The 23,421-nt window shown below is 42.1% G+C and overlaps 1 protein-coding gene across 1 annotated transcript in view; it reads right to left on the minus strand.

Annotated features, from left to right (window-relative positions):
• LOC139685931 (protein phosphatase ppm-1.G) overlaps window positions 1–23,421 on the minus strand; it is a 57,538-nt gene that overhangs the window by 26,398 nt on the left and 7,719 nt on the right. The window contains exons 2-6 of the mRNA XM_071583067.1: window positions 15,471–15,759; window positions 13,504–13,629; window positions 12,747–12,785; window positions 7,217–7,315; window positions 3,480–3,595 (exon numbers count right to left, since the gene is read on the minus strand). Of these exons, the coding sequence (XP_071439168.1) occupies window positions 3,480–3,595; window positions 7,217–7,315; window positions 12,747–12,785; window positions 13,504–13,629; window positions 15,471–15,759 (669 nt within the window). The remainder of the gene's footprint in view (window positions 1–3,479; window positions 3,596–7,216; window positions 7,316–12,746; window positions 12,786–13,503; window positions 13,630–15,470; window positions 15,760–23,421) is intronic.

Consider the following 23,421-nt stretch of genomic DNA (forward strand, 5'->3'; position numbering starts at 1 on the left):
TTTCCTGCGTCAACTATTACCTTACCCGCCTTATCTCTAACTATTAGCATAGCTCTTCCTTTCTTACTTCCCGATAACGATTTAACTTTGCTGTACAGCACACCGATTTCGCCCTTCCTCTGGAGACTTTCCATATCCTCGCACTGCGTCTTCCACCATGCGTCTTTTGCCTTATTTGTTGCCCGCCTCAATTTATTGTTCAATTCTTTGTACTTCATTTTGCCTAATTCTGTATTTATATTCTTCCATTTTCGCCGCTCATCCATCTTTGTAATCATCTCATCCGTGATCCATGGTTTCCTAGTCCTTTTAGCGTTAACGGTTCCAATAGTGTCTTTTGCGGCTTTAGACAACCCTTTTTTGATCATTTCCCATTTTTCTTCGATAGTAATAAGCCCTTTACCATCCTCCATGATTTTCTCTACCGCCTGTTTGTATTCCTTCCTTTTCAACCCATTTAATGCTTCTACATTCCATTTTCTAACTCGCCGCCCCTGCCTTATTCTTTTGAAACGTACGCTACATTTCATAACAACTAAATTGTGGTCTGAGTCCGCATCCGCTCCCGGAAAGCTGTGGGAATTTATCACACTATTCCTAAACCTGTGTCTAACCAGGATATAATCTAGCTGATATCTTCCTGAGTCACCTGGCATTTTCCATGTATACCTGCGTCTTTTGTGGTGTCTAAACCAAGTGTTGGTGATGACTAACCCCTGTCTCCTGCAGAACTCAACTGCTTTCTCCTCGCGGTCATTCCTCGTGCCTAAACCGTAGTCGCCCACCTCATCACCATCTCTTCCTTCGCCTACCGTCGCATTCATATCCCCCATCACTATCAAATGTTTCCCTGCTGGAACACACGCGATCATGTCCTCTAACTGATCGTATATCTTATCGACCTCTTCTTCCTTATGGTTGCTCGGTGGCATGTATACCTGAATAATAACTAAGTTCGTCGGTTCTGCTTTTATCTCCACTAGTAGTATTCTATCCGTTACCTGCTCTATGTTGACTACGCTTCTTCCTACCTCTTCATTTAATACTATGGCAACCCCTCGTTGGCTCTCGTCCCCACCGCTGTATATTATTCTATACTTATCACTCCAGTAATCCCCGCTATCTTTCCATCTCACCTCGCATAGACCTAAAATATCTATATTTCCCCTTTCCATCTCTCCCTTAACATTCTCCAATTTCCCTGTCCTCATCATTGTCCTAACATTCCACGTTCCTATTCTAACTAATTTGGTCTTCTTCTCCTGCGTCTTCTGTCCTGCTGCTGCTGGTTTTCCCTTGCAAGGGTTTCGTGGGATGACGACCGCGGAAGCCTTGCCTCCCCCGCTGCCGGGCACGACACACGGCCGATTGGGCCGAGCCCCGTGGTTGCCAGGACTCAAATTATCTCTATTGTCCATCATATTTTTCTAGGGAATGATAATTGAGGTGGTTTCCCGTTGCCTTCCTCAATAGTGTTTTTAACGTGACACCATCACTTACTGGCCGCCCCACTGGGGTCAGACGCCATTGCAGCCGCCTCACTAAGGAGCAGACGCTGCGTGGACTACCTTTCGTCTGGCTCCTAACCTTCGACCTATCTGGCATGGGTGACCCTACCAGGAGCAATAATTATTACTCCCGCCAGCACAGCTCTAGGGGTCATCGGAACGCACAAGCCCTTCCACCACGTCAAGGTTGTAGTCCGGGGAGGGATATATATATATATATATATATATATATATATACACACAAATATATATATATATACACAAATATATATATATACACAAATATATATATATACATATATGTATATATATATTTGTATATGTATATGCATATGGACACACACACATTTCTTTTACTTTATCAATTTTTTCACCGACTTTCGATGTCGATGGTCTGCCACTGCGTTCATCATCTTCCATTGACTCACGACCACTTCTGAACCGCTCGTGCCACTGGTAAACGACCGTTTTTTTTAGAGAATCGTTGCCGAAACACTTTTCCAACATTTCCAACGTCCGTGCGCCACTAAATCCGTTTTTTACGCAAAATTTAATACAAGTTCGTTGTTGCAAATTTAAATCCATTTCTGCAATTGTAAAAAATCGCCAACACACAGAGATAGATGTACTCTTGGCTACGTAACTTTTGCAAATGTCAAGTTATGACACTAAGATTTAAAGGGAATATCAACAACAGATGTACCAATTTAACAAAAAAAACAGAACTCAAATCGGAACGATGGGAGTGCCACACGGTGGTTATTCCGGGAACTTTTTGATCAAGGTAGTATTACAAAAATTCTTACTGGAATAATAATACAGGACCTTAAAACAGGAGACCTTACATTTCGAATCGCCCTCTTAATAATAATAATAAAAATTATGATGATTTTATTTGCCCGAGGATTGGTGTAGAATAACAATATAAAACATGCCATAAAAATTTGAATTTGAGTATTAAAACACCGAGATTGGCGATAAAAATGTATATTTTAAGGTCCACACACTATAAAATTAATACACATTCTCTGGGAATAACAGATTTTTTGATCTACGTACTGGTAGAACGCTTCGGATTTTTATAAAGATACCTGCTTAGGTAGTACACTTGCAGAGACATGTCTGCCATGCCTGGTAGGCACCCTGAAACTACTCCCTAGACGGGAATGTCTCTCTAAGGAACGTTATAACATGCTCTCAGATGTTTTTACCACTGTCTCCCAATGATTTCTTACTTTCGGCTATCTATCTTCAGTTGCAGAAACAAAGAGAGTCACAGTGAGCCAAGTGGGGGATCACCGGGGTGGTGCGCCTAGGTCATGAAGTTGGTAACGGTGAAGAAAGTGTGGCTGTGGTTGTGCTTGGTCTGGAAGTTGGTAACGGTGAAGAAAGTGTGGCTGGGGTTGTGCTTGGTCTGGAAGTTGGTAAAGGTGAAGAAAGTGTGGCTGGGGTTGTTGTGCTTGGTCTGGAAGTTGGTAACGGTGAAGAAAGTGTGGCTGGGGTTGTGCTTGGTCTGGAAGTTGGTAACGGTGAAGAAAGTGTGGCTGGGGTTGTGCTTGGTCTGGAAGTTGGTAACAGTGAAGAAAGTGTGGCTGGGGTTGTACTTGGTCTGGAAGTTGGTAAAGGTGAAGAAAGTGTGGCTGGGGTTGTTGTGCTTGGTCTGGAAGTTGGTAACGGTGAAGAAAGTGTGGCTGGGGTTGTGCTTGGTCTGGAAGTTGGTAACGGTGAAGAAAGTGTGGCCGGGGTTATTGTCATGGTCAAGGACACACTCTTATCACTTGTGGTGGCTTATGGGGCATTAAGAAGGTGTAGATACAATGATTCAAGAGGCATTCGGCAAATGAATCCATGAGTGAGACAGTGTTTTCGACAGCACAACCCCTTAAAGTACTCATTCAAGCAGACTCCTCTAACATTTCTCGGGAACAGACCTCGGCGTGTATGACATTAAGTGGACCTCCTTGTACTCACCACACCATTCTTGGCTGAGCTGCCCTTATCCCCTTCCTCGTCTGCTTCGTCCTCCAGGCCGTTCTCCTTCGGGGTGCCATCATCCTCAGAGCCACCCTCTCCTGCCTTCTTTGCAGCTGCGCAAACAAACAGAAAAGCACACCATTAAATCTGAAGCATATGCGTACGGGCTTTTGAAATTTGGGAGTGGAGGATGAAAAAGGTAAAATGAACGGAAAAACCAACAAAGATGAACTAGGCATGATGGAGAAGGAGAGAGGATTAAAGTAGAAATCAAATGGATGCAGGAAAGGTGGACTCAGTGCATTTTAATTGGGGTTGGATGGTTGAAGGCTAAGATAAGAGGAGAGTAGGTTAGGTTAGGGAGGCATGGAGAGAATGAAGGGAGGCAGAAACTACGCAGGACTGAAGAATGGTCTAAGGTATTGTCGGTAGTCAAGTTGTTTTGTTAGACAACCAGAAAACTATGAAGCCTACCTGCCAAGATGACTTCCCAGGAGGGTGCTAAACTAAACAGTGAATGAATAGAAGAAGATGGAACTAGAAGGCATAGCCTCTTAAGAAAACATCCATTTTCAAGTGGATTTAGCCTCTTAAATATGGCTGACACAAAATGCCAAGATGGATTAAGATGCAAGGCCTTTATGAAGACCTTCCCTATTCCCATCACCTGTGTTTGACGTTGATACAACATTCATTGTGTGTGCAATGGTCCCTTGTCCTTCTTAGCAATTGTCATTATAAGCTGTGATCTGAATGATAGCTGATATGAACTGAATTTAGTAAATTATCAACAGTACACACACACTACTATTATATCTGACTCATGGCGATGGATGGATCCTTCACATACCAATGATTCATTCAATGCACCTGCTGCACATTCAGAGAGCATTGATTGCTCACCGTTGTTTTTGGTAATTACTTCAATCACCTTGATCGATTCATCATCCATCCTCCTCATTCTAAATACAGGGTTCATCCAGAAAATAAGTGTACTGACTCCTGGGCTGGGCGCACCCAGCACCGCTCTGACGGGCTGCGATTGGAGGGGGGTATGTTGGCAAGCGACGCTGAAAAAGGCAGTCGGCTCTGAGCTGTGGTGTAGTGAGGAGCTCTGTTAACGCGAACCTCCATGCTTCGACCCACGTCACGGAACGCGATGCCGAAGTTTTTGGAGCAGCGTTATTCCATCAAATTTGTGGTAAAGCTTGGGAAATCATCTACCGAAACTGTCGGTATGATTAACCAGGCTTACGGGGAGTCAGCCATGTCCAGAAACATGATCTTTCGGTGGCACAAGATGTTCGTGGAGGGCAGAGGAGGTCGACGATGAGTCTTCGAGAGGTTCCCGATGATGCCTTCGCGGGAGCGTTCCAGGAATGGGAACGCCGCTGGAACAAGTGTATCGACTCACAAGGGTCCTATTTTGAGGAATATTAGCTTAAGATATGTAAAAGTGTAATAAATTTTTTTTCCTGAGCTCAGTACACTTATTTTCCGGACGAACCCTGAAGATCTTTGCCCCGTTATGACTTTTTCCTATTCCCTTAAACCATAAACACAGTAATCAACCCTGGAAGGTCGGTTTGGTATGGGTGATGGCGGAGTTCACCCAGTACTAAGCCCTATACGGTAAGTGAAATTCACAAATCAGGGTAATAAGGGGGGCCAGTTCCTTTCCCTGTGTTGGTTATGGTATCCCTGAATCACCCTAAAAATCACTTTAGTTTGGGTGGAGCTGCAGGTGCCCAGAGTAACTTGCCCGGGAATCAAACCCGGGACCCTCCGGTCAGCAGTCCAACGCTCTACCTACTGGACTACCGTGACCCAGAGGATTTAATCGATTGTGTAAAACTTAAGTTTACCCACTCCAAAAAATACGTTATTCCAAGTCTTTACCAGTTTGAACTGATGGAGAGCACATTTCACCAAATTATAATTCTACCACTGAGGTAAAAATTAGGGTACAATGTTGGTATGGGTGATGGTAGAGTTCACCCAGTACCAAGCCCTATTTACAGCGTGCGAAACTCACACATCAGGGTATTATTAAGGGGGGCCAGTTCTCTCATACACTGTGCAGGTAATGGTTTCCAAGGAAGATCTGGTACCCAAAAAATCACATAGCTTGGGTGGAGCTGCAGGTGCTTAGAGAGTAACTTGCCCTGGGAATCAAACTCGGGACCCTCTGGTCAGTAATCGAACGCTCTACCCCCTGGACTACTGTGACCCATTGCTATTCCCATAAAATGTAATAATATGTGATAATTGGGAACATATATATTACTGGGCACAAGATCTGTGGAAGACACACAATAAAGAAGCAGGAACAGACGATGAGACAACCAAAGAGAACCTAACTGCTAAGAGGATTTCCAAAGGATTCTTTAAACATAGGAGAAGAAGAACAGGGAATATAAGGAGGCATAGCCTACTACGAATTGAGAGAGAGTACTTTGAAGAAGGAAGGACAACAAAATCATTGATTTAGACTCTAAATTTGAAGCAAAATGAACTTTTTAATGGCCTCAGTTCACATATTTACTGGACATACCTAGTATAGCTGTCTGCGAGAATCAAGCTGGGCATTCAAGTGGATTAGGCATTTAAAAGAAGGCCGGTATGACACCACGCCTCATGCAAGACCGGGAAACAACCGTCAACCACCTTTGTTCACGACAAGATTGATAGTGTGTGCTGTCCGTTCTCCTTATGGATGGTTGAAAAACTGTCCGTTTGATAGCTGAATAGCGAACTGAATTGGGGAAAATCAACAGCGGACACTATTTCAACCAAATATTTGGGTTTGCAAATAATAAGGGTGCAAAAATATTGCACATTCAAAGTATTGATTGTTCGCCGTTGTTTCTCGCAAACAATTCAAACACCTTGATCCTTGATGATACTCACAATTCTTAAAATAGATCTCACCCCATTTGGCAACTTTTCCCTATTATCATTATTAGGTAATCTACCGGTTAAGGTAGGTTTTTGGATGGACACAGCTACTAAATAAAACATTTTGTGACTCCCAATAAAACACAAAATCCAGCATCCTACTCTATATCTGGTCCCTCTTCATCTCTGAGTAGTTTCTTCCTCCCTTCATCCCCTATCCAAGACATCCCTATCACTAATTCCTGCCCTTTCCTAGTTTGCCTAACATTCTCCCCTCTATCACAGTCTTCTTCAACATCCCACTATATATCCGATCAATACCCCCTTCATCCACTTTTCCTGCCTCCTCCTTAGTAATTTCTCCCAACAAACCTCTCTCTTCGCCCACCATACCAAAGTACTTCCTCATTTGTTTTCTTCTCTGTCCATTTCACCTTCTCCATTCTTCTCAACACACCTACATATCTACAATAGCCTCCAGTCTACGTCTATCCTCCTGCTTCAATGACCACGTTTCCATAGCCACACATAGCTACACTCCATATCAAAGTTTTCTAACGAGTCTTTCCTTAACATCCTTACTCAACGTCCCTCTCATCTTAACTCCCTCCTTGTCTGAAAGCCTCTTCGCCTAATAGCGCAATTCTTCTCCTTACATCCCTACTACTTTCACCATATTGAACAGACATCATCCCTGAAAGATCCGAGGAAGCACAGCCCACTGGACAATTTCAAAGAAACCCATCTTAGACACTTTTTCACGTGACTTCTTAACCCTGGATGCCATCATCACCCATTGGTCTCATTTGAAAATTGGTTCAACCCACGGTACATACCACTTGAGCTACCGCCACCTTCTTCGTCTCCGGCTGAACCTTCGGCACGCTCATCCGAACCGGAGGTGGCCGCATTCGGTTCCTTATCCTTCTTCAAACCTGGAAGAGAATAATAATAATAATGTAAGCACAACTATTATCGCAACAGAAACGTCTAAAGAAACAAGTCAAACATTGGGGACACATTTAACATTTCCACGTTCAACTCCAGTCTACTGTATCCTTAAGCAAATAGGTTCCAAGTGCAACAACTTACTTGGCATTGACGTTATAAGTGTTAAAGGTTGTGGTATCCTAACGCAGGTTGCTTGAGAACCAGACTTCTTATACAAAGGCGATCTAAAAATTAAGGTCTGCTATGTTTTTCTTCATAAAAAATAGAATTTATTCTCTCAGCTTTGCGTACATCGTATGGAAAGGTTGAGCATTCAGCTATTTTTCTAAAATAGTCGCCTTCACTATCAATCAATTTTTGCATCCTTGTAAGCAGCTTTTTCATACCGGCGTCGTACATTTCTCCCACCGCATTACAAAGCCAACTGAGGACTACTTCATGTACTTTTCCTCGTCTGACTTTTATTTCTGTCCTCCTAAGGTGTTTTTTGAGAGCGGGAAATGAGTGTTAGTCGCTTGGGGGGGGGGGGCAACGTCCTCCGGGCTGTAAGGAGGGTGGTTGATGATATATCCCAGCATCCGAATTCATTGAGTTGGGTGGTCATCGTTTGATGTGAAGACACTTGGACGTGCATTGTCATGATATGCAAACACACTCCTTTGGCAGGGAAACACCTTGTTTGTAAATGATTGAACTCCGACACATAATATTTTGCAGCACGGAGAAGTAACCCCACTCTCTCTTCATTTTATAAGGCCTTCCTTAACCTAAATGAAGGGTAATTCCCTCTGGTTATTGCGCACCACCATCTCGTCAATTGGAGCCACTTTTGTTGATATTCCAATGGCAATCTCGACCGCCCCATCGACCGCTGCTCATCTTAGGACGTTTTCCCGGCCATCAATAAACTCCCAGCAACACTTCCAATGCACATATTTAATGTCTACAATACACTTCTCACCGTACACTTCCACACTAAATGGAAGGATTAATTTATTAAAATCGGAGAAGCAGTCGTCAGTTGGCTTCGCGACGCGATGGGAGAAAAATACGATGCTGGTATTAAAAAGCTGCCAACAAGGATGAATCAGCCCTTTTGCCAAGCTAAGAAACACACCAGCCTGACCTTCACATTGCACCAGGACATTCAAGTTTTCTCTGGTCCCGGAGAATGAGGACCTTTCCACTGAGAAGACTGGGCCTTCATCTAAACATCATAATTGAAAACCCTGGTTTTGCCATTGGTTACGATGGTTTTAAGAAAATCTGGGTTGCCATTGGCTCAATCCAGGAGTTCCTGACTAATGTCCAAACGTTTTTGCCTCTGTTTATCCAGTCAGCATCTACCGGATGAATTTTGATGGGATGTGCGTGCATCATGCCCAAAATGTCTGTCTACATTGTCTGAGAGGATCCTAAACTAATGTTTACTTACTCTGCTATTTCCCTAACAGTTAAACGGTGATTTGCCCACCACCCCAAATTGTTCACCAAATTGACACGGTTGGGGGTTAGTCAGAATAAAATCAGTCCTGTTATTTATGTACCCGTTACTTGTTACTTATGTTACCCCGCCTGTTACTACGTAGATTTGTTATTACGTGTCCACGATAACCGTTTAAACTGTTCCTCATGTTAACTACTACGACGGCTGTCCAGAAAGTAAATTTCGTTAGCGTGTGGCGAGTAACAGAGTAGTACGGGGAGATGATTGTTTATTGACACACTATTACATCTGTTCTAGCATCTCGTCCCACATTCGTCCGTTCCTAGTTCTACATCAGTTTCATGCCAATCCTGTTACTTCTGCTCCACGGTCTGTTCCTTCGTTATCTGTGACTTAATTTACCCGTGGATTGTTATATCGCTTCCTTCATGTGTTATTTCCGTTACCCGTTACTTATTATACTTGTTACTCCATCTGTTACTCAGATTATCTGTTACCGCATATCCCCGATAACTGGTATAAATCTTCCTCCAAAACTAGGGCTGTCCAGAATATAGCTTACGTTTGCGAATTGCGAGTAAAGTAATGGGAGGAGCCCAATTTTTGCTGTATTGACACACACACTAGGGCAATACGCATTGATCTACGGTATTTGGAAGGTCACATTATTGTTCGTCGTTTATTTACAGTAACTAATCAAAATGAAAAATACAAAAATCCCACCCAATGTGAAATGCATTCACTGATAAGGTTTCTACTGATGAAATAAACAATACTATAAGTAATATGCATCAACATTAATTTAAGCATGTTGAACGGACAAAAGTCCATGATGACAACATTCAAAATATCACTGAAGAGTTCATAGCTGAATTAGCAGAGTTAGCTAGGTAAAAACGATGCAATTTTCAGTTTATCACATGCAGTTGTCTGTTAAGCATCAAGGCTTTGCTGTGGAGACGTTCTTTAAGACAATAATAGCGTAATGGCGACACGGAGGGCACTGTAGTCCAGCGATAAAGTGCATTTTCACCTCTCCGGGTCAGTAAATACGCAGAGTTTTTATTACTAGGCAACGGACAACCCTCCCTAACATCACTTAAGACCTCTTCATAGCCCCAAAGTGACATTTTGGTTCGCTGTGTCCTCCGAAGACATTTTCGGGCCTTGCTTTTTTTTAAATCTCGTGGTTCAACTCTTACTGTGAACTCTGTTTTCTATCCTGAGATGCTGGAGAACTTTCTACTCCCCAAAATGGAAGACTACGGTGAGGAACATGAGACATAGAAGCCTTTAGGTTTCAACAGGATGGTACCATGGCTCATACTGGCTTTTCTTCATAACTCCAAATCCTGGAAGAACAATTTCGTGGCCATCTGATCTCCTTACGGAGACATTGCGTTCCATGACCCCCTCCTCGCTCCATGGATTTGAGCTCATTTGATCTTTTTCTACATGGATATCTCAAAGCTGAGGTTCACTAAGTTCAACCAAGGACCTTGGAAGCTCCCTAAGGAGGCAATTATAGTATTTTTCCAATCGATAATGCACAAGTTATCTTTCCAAAAAATGTTCAGATGATCGACAATACACATTATACAAGGAAAAGTTTCTTGAGAAGAGTTTTAGAAAACTCTTTTTAAAAGACTCAACACTTCCACCCCTCACCAAGGTCATCGCCTGGATGAAATAATATTCAAAACCTAAAAGAAAACTACATTGAACGTAGTTTTCAGAAACAAAAACCTCTTTCTATTATCTTCCCTTGTTTAACCACCCTGTAGTAACAAGACATTATTAAACCATAAACAAAGTTTCCCTGTACCAGTTATGGTTTCCCAGGAAGATCTGGTACCCGAATAATCACATAGCTCGGGTGTAGCTGCAGGTGCCCAGAGTGCCTGGCCCGGGAATCGAACCCGTGACCCTCTGATCAGTAGTCCAACGCTCTACCCGCTGGACTACCGTTATCCAGAGACCGTGACCCAGAGCATATATTATTCATATGAATGTGTAAATATTTATTTACAAACTCAAAAAAATATTTTATTACAAATCTTAAATAGTTTTAACTGAGAGAGAGGACATTTCGCCAAATTATAATCCTACAACTGAGATAAAAATAAGGGAACAATTTTTTGCTGCATAGTCATAATGCATTTAACTAAACACACAGATGCAGGTTAAGTATTAAATGAAAAAATATGATGAATAGCCTACCGAGTAAACATTAATTAATGCAATTGCGTTACTTTTCCTCCTATGGACGTTGGCGAACCATCTTCGGCTATCAAATTTTTACTTTAACCCTCTTAGTGCGGCGGGTCGATATATCGGCTCTTGCATAGGCTATTGTTTAAATCGCTGTAACTGATGGTTTTTTCTGAAAAGGTTAATGGTTTTTATGCTATCCATAGGTTGAATTCCATAGAATTGCATAACTAATTTTTTATTAGCAATTTTAAATGCTTTTCAAAAAGTATAATTTTTCGTTCAGTTTTATACATGTCGGGAAGCTCAGCCTAATTGTTTGCTCGTTTTTTTTTCTGAGTGGTCTTTCCTCAATGAAAAGCCACTGAAAGGCTACTAATCTGTTTTCATCTGTAATCTCTTGAATGTGTTATGGTGTGGTGGTGTTGATATATAACTGCTTATTCAGACTCTATTGATATGGTGGAAATGAGAGCACTGCTTTGTAATCATTTTGGTTTCTCTTGCCGTCCATCCGATCTAACTATTTGCGCCCTGTGTATTGGATTACATTGTCAGCAGTTCTCTGTGAATTAGAACTGTTTTTTCTGCCTTTAGATTGTAAGCACATTGCCGCAGCCTCAAGGAAAGGGGAAAAGTCCCAATTTGACTCAGTGACATCAGCCTTTTTCAACAAAATAGAACTATGCAGAGGCTGACAAAAAAATTTGCAATTCACTGGTTTTTCTTTATTTATTTATAATTTTTTCTACATGTCTTTTTGATTTTTTCTTATATTTAAATATTGTAGTTAAATTGAAAAATGTTTTAAAAAAATATTAGTTTTGTGTCTAAAAATCAAAATATTAATGCTAAAAAAATATTCTTCAAATTTATATTACTGTAATAATTACATTTATTTTTCAGATGATGTAAATGTATTACATCATTATTAACTACAATATTTTACTTTAAAATAAAAAAAACTGCATACGGATATCCAAACAAATAACTTCGTAACATTTTCTTTCCTAAGGTGATACATTTTCTTAAATTACCCTTCGCACTTCTCACTAAGTAACCCTGGAATCCCCACCGCACTAAGAGGGTTAATTAATTCACTTTACAAAAAATTAGCCGAGAGGGCGTTAAAGGAGTGTATGGAACAAGCAAGGAAGTCACCTTAGTCATTCACAGAATTATCAACAGAAACGATAGAGAGAACATAAGTACTCTGTATAGAAGTAACTAAACAATTCATACAGGTGACTTGACTTACCTTGGAGTGAAAGCAAGAAAATGACATTACAAAACTAATTTAAAGCCTAACTGCTGAGGACGTCCAAAGGGTGCTTTATTTAACCTTGGACAAGAAGTGGATTGAATGTAAGAAGAAGGCATAGCCTACGAATTGAGAGATAATACTTTGAAGAAGGAAGGACCACTAAATCATTGCTGTGGACATTTAACTTTGCAAAATAAAGTTATTATGACCTCAGTCCGCGTGTTTACTTGACAGACTACTCGTATAATTCAATTCAGACATTAACTAAACAAACATTCCTCTCCACAACTGCCAAATATCAACACCCCCACCAAACGACTAATTCCCACTCAAAAACTCCAGGTTGAGAGAGTCTATTCCAGGACTTTTCCAGAATTCCCTCCAGGATATCCCCATTTCAAAGCGCTCCTTTCGATTGGGTAAGGGTCACCCTTATTGGAGTTTAAACAAGAAAGGGAGAGAGAGTTCCTTAACCCCCGGGACTTAAACTCACCCGTCGGAGAGCTTTCACCGTCCGCCTCCGCTTCGGCTGCTGAAACAAAAGCAGAAGAGAATTCATCAGAGAAGAAGGCTACGTGAACTTGGGTGAAACGTTAACACACACAACCGAAACAACACGCAAAAGGGCAAAAGACAGACAGGACAATATGCTCATCCGTTTATTAATAAACTCAGCTTCATTAAACACTTGTGCTGGTGGGGGAAATGTAATGAGAAAGTTAAAAGTGAGGTGTTATTTTGCTCTAGTTAGACCTCATTTGTGGAATATACCACAAGTACGAGAGCGGTTTTGAAAAGTAAGGTCTCATGTTTTTTTTCATGAAAAATTCAATATTATTCATTTATTTATTATTTAATTAATATTGTTTATTAGTTTTAGAGTGATTTTAAGCATAATTAGGTGGGTTAAAGAGTGATTTACTGTATTCAAGCATTTATTGTGTTTAAGATTATTAACCAAGATTAGGCGTGTTTAATGTGTCTATTCTAGTTAGACTGCTTCTAAGCATGGCACCTGTTCTACACTTAACACTTCAAAACATCTCTTACTGAAACGTCCAAAAGGCACCTCACGTAATTCAAACTTTCATTGCGTTCAACCGTTTTTTAAAGTAGTTTTAACGTGTTTATTCTTGCTAGACTGTTTTTAATCATGGAACATGTTGTACACTTCGGCCCAGGTCGAAACGTCTCTTACTGAAACGTCCAGATGCTGTTTCCTCTCCGGGCAGATGGGGGGCACCACTTACCATTTCGCCTCGCCGCCAGAGCCTGTTCGTACTTTGCCATCAGCATCTCCAACGGCATCTTTGCCTCCTTGAACAAGAAGCGGACATTCTCCTCGGAGCCGTCCTCAGAGTCCCCGTCTTCCTCCGCTGCACCGACAACAAGAGACAAACAATAGTGAGCAGTTGCGTTCCCATTTAATTCATTCCTCATATGTCCACCGGCACGCCAAACAAACAAACGATTGCATATCGCACTGATTGCGACCGAGATATACAAATCAATCGAACACTGACAACCGACAGACAAGCAACTTGTTCAAATTTGGAATACTGTGATACATTCAACAGTTTCAACTACATTTACTACACAATACCCCGCAAGCCGCCGCAAGGGCGTATGGCGGGGGTTGTTAGGTCACCACCTGTACAAGATAACAATATCAAAAGCAACACAACAACATGGAAAACTACACCCACAGCAGCACACGCATACAGGGTCGTACCCAAAAATGGTAGGACTGATTTTCTCTGGCGCGAATGGAGCAGTGGAGGGGGTTATGCCTGGAAGGATAAATTGGAGGGGGCTCTTAGCAACAGACCGACACCAACCTCAGTCGCCTGCGGGCTGTCGTTGAGTGAGGACACCGTTTTTAGTGAAGCAAGTTTTTTGTCCGCCTCGAAAAACAAAATGAATCTCAATTTAGAGCAATGGTATTCCGTGAAGTTTTGTGCGAAACTCAGGAAGATCGCAACTGAGACCCTCGATATGATCAAGCAGGCTTATGGGGACACTGCCTTAAGCCGTTCTACCGTATTTGAGTGGCACAAGTTGTTTAAAGAGGGTAGGGAGCTCGTTGAAGACGACCACCGCTCCGGACGGCCGTCGACGGCAAGAACCGACACAAATGTGGACAGAGTGAGGACACTGCTGAACACAGACCGACGCTTAACCAGTCCAGAAGAAATTGCAGACCAGTTGGGTCTGTCTGCATCTAACGTCCAACGCATTATTTCACAGGATTTGGCCATCGCAAACTGCTGGGTGCTTCATCATGACAACGCGTCGTGCCATGGCACACTTGTCGTCAGACAGCTCCTAGCCAAATACGGCGTTGTCACGTTGCCGCACCCGCCCTATTCTCCCGATCTGGCTCCACCGGACTTCTTCTTCTCTCCCCTGATGAAAAGACAGCTCAAGGGACAACGTTTTGACTCGATAAAGGCCGTTCAAGAGGCTTCGACGAGGGTCATCAACGGCATCCCCAAAGAAAATTTCCAGCGGGCGTACGGTGGGGAATGGGAGCAACGTTATACTAAGTGTGTAGCAGCTCAAGGAGCATACTTTGAAGATTATTAAGTCGATGTAAGTATATCGTCAGTAAAATTCTTGTAAATAAATCAGTCCTACCAATTTTGGGTGCGACCCTGTATAGTCTGGCTCGGAGAGGGGAGTAGGGGAGAGGAGAGAGGGTAAGGCAGGGGGCGTAAACGGGAGAGAAGGGGGGGTATGTTGAGTTTAGGTGCGGCAGCCTATCAGTGGTCTATTGGGGGGAGTTTACAGGTATGTATTGAAAGGTTACCGTCTCAAATTGGTAGACCCGACAACTATGTAGTTACAGTGAAACCGGTCGCATTAATAAATTTTATTTGGTGAAAAATACTGCCAATTTTTTATTTTTAATTATTTCTTCATAGACGGAACTGAAAAGTTACTGTATCTTTAAGATAAACTCCTCAATTTGATATCTCGACTATGTGGAAAAATAGTTTTAAGAACAATTCAAACGCACATAATTGAACTACTGACTTGTCACAGGGTTAATATTATATTTCAAAGCACAATTCACTTTCTGGGCAGACTTCGTACATTACTTAAACAAACTCCTCCTATACTTCCACGCATTAAGCGCATAGAAACAATGACACCTTCCACCTTGCGACAGTTACCTTGCGCGGGGTCAGAGGGGAGATTTGAGGGCACAACTCACCACCCGACGATTTCTCCTTCTTGTTCTCTTGGTCGAGGGCGGCATCGTCCTCCGCAGCAAGACGCTTCAGCACACGCAAGCCCTTGCGGCTCCCGAGGTGGGCGTCCAGTGAGAGGAAGGCCTCCGAGAGGGCCTTGCCCACTTCCCCCTTGGTCCAACACTCGCGCGCAAGGACGTATTCGGGCAGGAGGCTGGCCACGTAGCGGGACACCTCCGCACCCCCATGTCCATCGTACACCCCAAACAGGGAGGAGTCATCGTCCAGCGCGGGGAAGCACGAGTGGTTGTCCTGCAACGAACAAGGCAGGCGCACAATCAACAAGCCGCCAACACCAGCAATGTGACAACACTCGACTGCAATATCAACTCAAAAAAAATTTAGAAACAACCCCCCTGAGGTAAACTACCTTATTTTCCCACTGATTACGCAAAGCCAGAAGAAGAGACAAGACACATTGGCCAAATACGCATTCAAACATGAAATCCCACCAAACGGTGAACAAATACTCATTTATATGGAAATAGATACCAGGAAAAAGGCTTTGCGTGCCACAAAATACACTGTTCTTATCCTTTATATTGTACCGCCGCTCAGCCCCGATGACGGGACCAGAGACATTCAGACAGACGACAGCAGATAACCACCGATATGGTGGGAGAGATAAACCATTCTCCCCTATCGCTATATATCCAAGTGTCGACATATATATCCAAGTGACAGGACAGCAGATAACCACCGATATGGTGAGAGAGATAAACCATACTCCCCTATCACCAGACGCGAGGAGGGGTCAGCAGGCCAAAGTTCACCCTGGAGCGAGAGACCTTGCACTCCCCTCCCCTGTTTTCCTTTCACCCCCACCCCATCTCTCCCCACGGTGGATGAGTGTATTTAAACGCCCCAAAAAGGGAAAGAAGGGGCGTTCTCTGATTATTAGACTCTTAGCTCTTGGACGGGTCACGTCAGACCCAGAGGGCAGCCACTGTACTCTATTGTAACTCAAATAAACTCCTTGTTGATTCTAATTTACTTTGAGTAATAACTCTTAAGTGTCCAAAGATCCTACCGGAGATTCTTCGCAGCCACTCGAGATGAATCTCCTCTTCCATGTCTGATCAAGAGATCACTACAATATGATGTTGTATGATTGCTAACCCACTATCCTTTCCTCTTGTGTGTGTTGCCTATTTCTCCTTTGGTGGATGAAACCCCTCTCTAACGCCATCTCTTATCCAAAAAATCGGGGCACTTGCTTTGCATAAAGCATCGCAGATCTCAGTGTAAATTACGTTTCCCCGATAGCTTAAGCAGTTAAGAGCCTCCGACCGATGGCAAGTGGAAAGATCTGTTGTGTTCAACTCCCGGTCTAGGAAATACTTTTACATTTGTGATCTTCTTGATTCCGCCTTCCCCACCTCTCCTGTGTTCGTCCTTTATGTGTGTTCCTATCCCTTTTCCTTACACGAGGGCTTTTCAATAAGTACCCGTGTTTGACAACAAAGGGTGTTCCTGAGGGAAGTTTATGTTATCATCGTGTGCTGCCATCTATCAAACAACTGTGAAACAAATTTCAGACTGATTTAAAAAGTTTAGTTTGGATTTGGGAGCCATTCGAGTGTACGACGTGTTTTTTGTGATTTTCCCTAAGATGGATAAAGAGAGCAGTATCGCTCAGTAATTCGCATTTTGTGTTTTTGGATGGGAATAAATGCGAGGAGATGAAAGCAAAGTTGGATGCTGTTGGATGGGGACACTTCACTTTGCCATTTATGACCACAGATATTGGTTCAACGAATTTAAACGTGGGCGGACATCTGTTTCTGATGAGGAGCGACCAGGACGCCAGACGTGGTTGTGCCGAGGAAATCATTCAATAAGTCCACGCCATGATTCTCGCTGATGGACAAACGAAAGTGTGCATTAAGTAGCAGAGGCCGTGGGGGGTGTGTCGACCGGAACGGCAATTAATATTTTATTACATGAATACAGTTGGCAAAATGAGAAAATTGTTGTCCTGATGAGTGTTGCAATTGCTCACGGTGGATAACAAGCTGATCCCGGAGTTGTCGCCACCAAACTGCATGAACTACGTTAAGAATTGCTGCCTCACCCCCCCGTATTCCCCCGATCTGGCTGCCTGCGACTTTTCCTGATTCCCTAACATGAAGCCATGGCTTGCGGGAATTAAAATTAAGCCCAAACTCGGAAGTTATCGCCAAGAGACAAGAGTCGTATTTAGGAGAGAGATTTCAACAAATCCTATTTTTTGGAGGGGTTAAAAACATTGGCCGGAACGTTGGGAGAAGTGTATCTTTCTAATTAAGGGGACTATGTTGGAAAATAAAAAAGAATTTTTTAGAAAAAATGGTTTCTTCATTTCTAACACGGGTACTTATTGAACTGCCCTCGTATATGTATATATCCATTCGGATGAATATATCGTAATAAACCCACTAAGTCTATAAACACCAAACAGTGAACCAATTCAACAAATACAATCCTGAATTTCGTTAATACTTGGATGGTCAACCATTTAAATTGCACTACATAAGGAAAATCATCTTTTAAATTCTGGCTAAATGAAGAATTATTTCCAATTATCATGATACTAAACTATTTATTGCAATATCCACTGATAATCCATAACATCTGTGTATAAACTAGTAATTTATTTTATCATTATTAGCAGTAATAGTATTTAGGGGAGTCGACCGACAGCTGAGGTCATTTGCTCCATAGGGGATGGACGGGAAAGGATGAGGGGTGGAGAGAGAAACCCGGCGTTGGCATTAGCCTACTGTGTTAAGGAAAGGTACCCAAGGGTCACAAAGTGTAACGTCCCATCCGACGGAAGGCCTACTCACTCCAAGTGCCCTCCACAAAGCACCTCAAGTAGGGATCGGGATACCACTGAAAAATATTCAACACCACCGGTATTTGAACCCGGGCCCTCTGGGTAGGAAGCCAGTACGATAGCCACCGCCCCATTTTGATCCCTGTCTTTCAATAGTATTCCTGGAATACCTCCATTGACCTGGACGTCGTACCTAACGTCCAGCAATAGTTCCAGGTCCAAAAGGCGTCCCTCTCTGCTATCTCCTTACTGCTACTGATAGCGAACATGTTTTATGAATCATACAATACAAGAAATATTCTGATAACGGAGATATTATTTTGATAATGTAGTTCCTTCAAAACGCAGTTACTTAGTCACTTACAAGTGAAATTTAATTGAAAAAAGATAGATGTTTGAGTGTGTGTACTAAAGATCCTGTTGCCAAATGTAATCAGGAGACCAGTCATATTCATTTGAGACCCATTATAAAGATTATACCCAAATATATCATAAAATCACTCTGATTGCGTTTCTATTTTGCTACTTTCTTTCCCTTTACACCATCTGCCACGCTCCCACAATCCATCAACTACCACCAATTTACAATTAATGACTTGCTTACGAAATAATAGTTTCCCCGACCAAAGTTTCTACTTTAAAGGCTCTCTCAATACCTTCCACATGCCGTTTAATCAAGACCCTGGCAAATCTTAAATCCGCCAAACAGAAACAACTCTTGAAATTACTTAACAGTAAGAAACTAAGGGCAAAAGACTTCCAATATTTTAGAGCAACTCAAAATTGTAAAATTAAACATTAATGTGTTCTTTTAAAACGACAATACCTTTATAAACCACTCTCCTCTCCTCAGAATCTTGTTCCTCACAGCAAAGGTTGGAATGAGGCTCCCTTTGCATATTTCCCACAATACTCCAGTCTCAGTATGTGACAAACAACCCTTCCCCGATAATGTCCTTCTTAGAATCACTTATACCTCAACCTTCCTCTATCCCTCCGACGTCTCCTTCCCGCTTAATTCATTCTCCCCTACTCCCTAATGCCAGGGCACCAGCTACCTGCCACCATCCTCTCATAATAATGACCACAGGTGCTTATCTTCCCCCCCTTTCCTCTCTTTGCCTCTCCATTTCTTTAGTTTCTCTGTTTCTTTGGGTTTCTCACATTTCCCCTCTTCGTCCCCGCCTGCCTTACCTTCTTATACTTTCCCCCACCTTCCTCAAACAGAACTATAAATAGGATGTATCACACAATTCGAATCTTCTCTTGTACCTGAAGATGGGTCAATGCACTTAACTACATGGCGCACTGTGGAAAAGCACAAATAGTGTTTTCCTCACAGCGACTCCCTCAACCGTTTCCTTCCTCATTAAAGTTTAAACTTTATGCACAATCTCCAACACAATGCCTTCCAAATACACACTTTAGAATCCTTGTTTTCCAACCTAAACTACAGGGTTCGTCCGGAAAATAAGTGTACTGAGCTCAGGGAAAAAAATTTATTACACTTTTACATATCTTAAGCTAATATTCCTCAAAATAGGACCCTTGTGAGTCGATACACTTGTTCCAGCGGCGTTCCCATTCCTGGAACGCTCCCGCGAAGGCATCATCGGGAACCTCTCGAAGACTCGTCGTCGACCTCTTCTCTGCCCTCCACGAACATCTTGTGCCACCGAAAGATCATGTTTCTGGACATGGCTGACTCCCCGTAAGCCTGGTTAATCATACCGACAGTTTCGGTAGATGATTTCCCAAGCTTTACTGCAAATTTGATGGAATAACGCTGCTCCAAAAACTTCGGCATCGCGTTCCGTGGGTCGAGCGTGGAGGTTCGCGTTAACAGAGCTCCTCACTACACCACAGCTCAGAGCCGACTGCCTTTTTCAGCGTTGCTTGCCAACATATCCCCCTACAATCGCAGCCCGTCAGAGCGGTGCTGGGCGCGCCTGGAGCGGCGCGCCCAGCCCAGGAGTCAGTACACTTATTTTCCGGACGAACCCTGCACGCTAAACTACCAATAAATTCTATAAGTAAACTAAATCTTCCACAATTCAGTATCAGTTAAGAATCTTAAGCTGAATACTAATATCTTAAATAAAAAAATGTCTGATGTGTGGGTTGTGGCAGTCCTTGCGTAGCGCATTGTACTATTGACCGGGGTTCGATACCTCAACAACCTTCACCACTCCCTCCTCCAATGAGGATACCCAGATTCTCTCCTCCATATATATAATACTCAAACATTCCTACACCCCCAAGCCTCCCACCCTCTCTCAATCTGTACCACCTACTTCCCAGGCATTCAGTCCCTAAAATTAATCCTCAAAGACCTGTTCCCAATCCTCAAAAATCACAAAATTTCCTCCAAACTTCTTCCCAATTGCCCCTCTGTCACCTTCAAATGGCCGGACAGGCAGGTACGAGAAATATGCGAGAAATATAAAAAGTGAAGGAACGATGCTTGCTCTTGCCCTGAGTCAGGCCCCACCTAGAGTATCATATGCTGCCAGTGTACATGGGATCCTCAAGAGATTAATTTGATTTCGGGATTAGATCCAGTTCAGCGGAGGGAGGGCTTGATTAGTCACAGAAATTGTCATGACCTACCCAGCGTAACGTAGCTAGAAAATTTAGGCTGGGATTCCCTTTACACAGCAGTGTTTACAAATACAGATTAAACTTATTAAATACACTTAGAAGATGGGTCATTTTCTGATGATACGAACAAGAACATAATACAAACCCCAAACGTATTACCAGCGGAGGGAATAACGACAATAAGATCAGAGAAATGATAGATTAGAAGACTGAAGGGCTTTAAATGGTCATCACTTCCACAAACAATAAAGAGACCAGGATGCTTGTAATCAAAATCCCCCAGGAGTCAGCTCGACATAATAAGTATTAACCTAATTACAAGGTAAGTACCACGCATGGTTATACCAGTAAATTTGTTTATTTTTTTGCAGGTTCCCCTTACCTTTCCCCATCCATTTGAAAAACCCTAACCCCCTCATCCTTACCCTTTCCTCCTGGTGCTCCACCCTCTGCCACACACCTTTCTGGTGATTCGCAGGGTATTGATTTAGATGTAAGCTACTCTGGGCATGTAATTAGGGGACACCTCACGTGTTCCTTGGCTACTAGCTTGACATTTCTCCCTGTCTGACTGACATTAACGGCGTTACAATTATCGTATTTCATTTTAGACTAAGTGATCTCGTTCTCTGTGCATTAAAACCTTCAACAAGCTTCCAATTAGTTTAAAAAATAAGAAATCACATTCAATTTCCCTAGAATTAAATGTAATTAAGAGTAAAATAGTATACTTTACATGCAATAAAAACATGACAGATGATCTGGAGGTAAAAATTAATGACCAATCAATTGAGCATGTGACTGAATGCATATTTCTACGCATTTCTCAAATATTTCTCGGGATACGCACGTAAAAGCCCTTCAACATAAGCTCAGTTCAACTTGCTACTTATTAAGACACCTTTATCAAACTACAAGTAAAACTGTACTACTCAATTTGTACTATGGGGAAATTTATTCAAACATAACCTACAGTCTAATATAATTGAGATCAGCTGCTACTTCTCAAACCATCTTTAAAATGCAAAATAAAGCTATTAGAATAATCACCAGGAAACTTCATAATGCTCCATCAAGGCCTATTTTCCATGAATTAAACTTGCTACCACTCCCGTGCCTCTACATTATGTTTATAATTCTGTATAAACATAAATACAACATTGGCATCTATTCTTTTAACTCTGCCTATGATCATCATTACACATTGAGGAAGAAATGACATCCATTATGGGAATTTTCAAACTAAAGCACTGAAATTAGGATTCTCAATGAAATGGAGAGTAGATTGCATGTATAACAAACTATCCAAAGTATACAAAAAGGATACTAGTGAAACCACTGCATTCAGAGATAAATCAAAAAGGTATCTACAGCATATTCCCTACGAGTAAGTTCATACTTTTAGTTTATAGCAATGGTCGTTGTCTGATTCATGTCGGTGACCAATTATTTCTCTCAATTGATATTTCATGTTCTTCTTACAGTCATTCATGGGTTTGTACCAATTATTATGTAACTCAGAGCACCATTTCTTCTTTCTCATGTACCTTAATTGAGCCCGTATCTTTGCTCCTTTTGTGACATGCCTTATACCATGTACAGACACCACCCACCTGGTATTTTTGTACCGTGACCCCTCGGCAAATAAGTAATCATAATAATAATATCTTAAATAAATGATATAATCTGATCTGTAGGTTCGCCATAGGTTCAATTCCCAGGCACTTATTTCTGTGACACCCCCCGTGTTCCTTGGCTCAAAACTTCCTCCACGTCTGACCAACATAAAATATTGCAATTACCGCATTTCAGTGAAGAGTTTTCGAGGCTTTCTTGACAATGTAATCCACGTTTAGCTGTCACCGTAAATCCTTGGTTAAATATACACCTAAGTATTAGCAGCTATCGCTTCCAGGAGTGACATTTCCTGAGGATTTCGAGTCCCTATCGTTTCAATTTAACTTGTTACTAAAATTGATGGATTTGAAGTCTAACATTAGTATTAATCCCATTATTTGTCACCAATTCTGCCATTTGATTTTGAGTTGCTTGTAAGCGGTTAACCATCATTCTACGCTCTATATCAAAGATTTCACGAATCTTTTCTTAACATCCCTGTCATCAGCTCCCTCCTTCTTCTGAAAGCTTCTTTGCCTAGCGCAATTCTTCTCCTTACATCCCTACTACTTTGACTGTGTTGGTCCAAAACACTTCCGAGATATGTAACCTGTTCTACCTATTATAGTTTTTGCCCTCCTAATGTTTAGCTTAGCCTTTTTCTTTCTAGAAAATCGCATAACCTTTGTTTTATTAATATTGATTCTCATCCCATACCTGTCGCACTGAATTTCCAATTCACTCAGCAATGCTTACAACCCCTTGGCTGACTGACATTAACTAAACCTTGGTCATCAGCAAACCTAACTGATTTTACGAATTCTCCGCCCACTTTCATTCCTACCTTCAGCTCTTCCCATGCCTATTTAATCATTTCC

This window comes from Hetaerina americana, unplaced genomic scaffold, assembly GCF_022747635.1.
Source record: "Hetaerina americana unplaced genomic scaffold, ioHetAmer1.1.p SCAF_121, whole genome shotgun sequence".
NCBI classification, from domain to species: domain Eukaryota; kingdom Metazoa; phylum Arthropoda; class Insecta; order Odonata; family Calopterygidae; genus Hetaerina; species Hetaerina americana.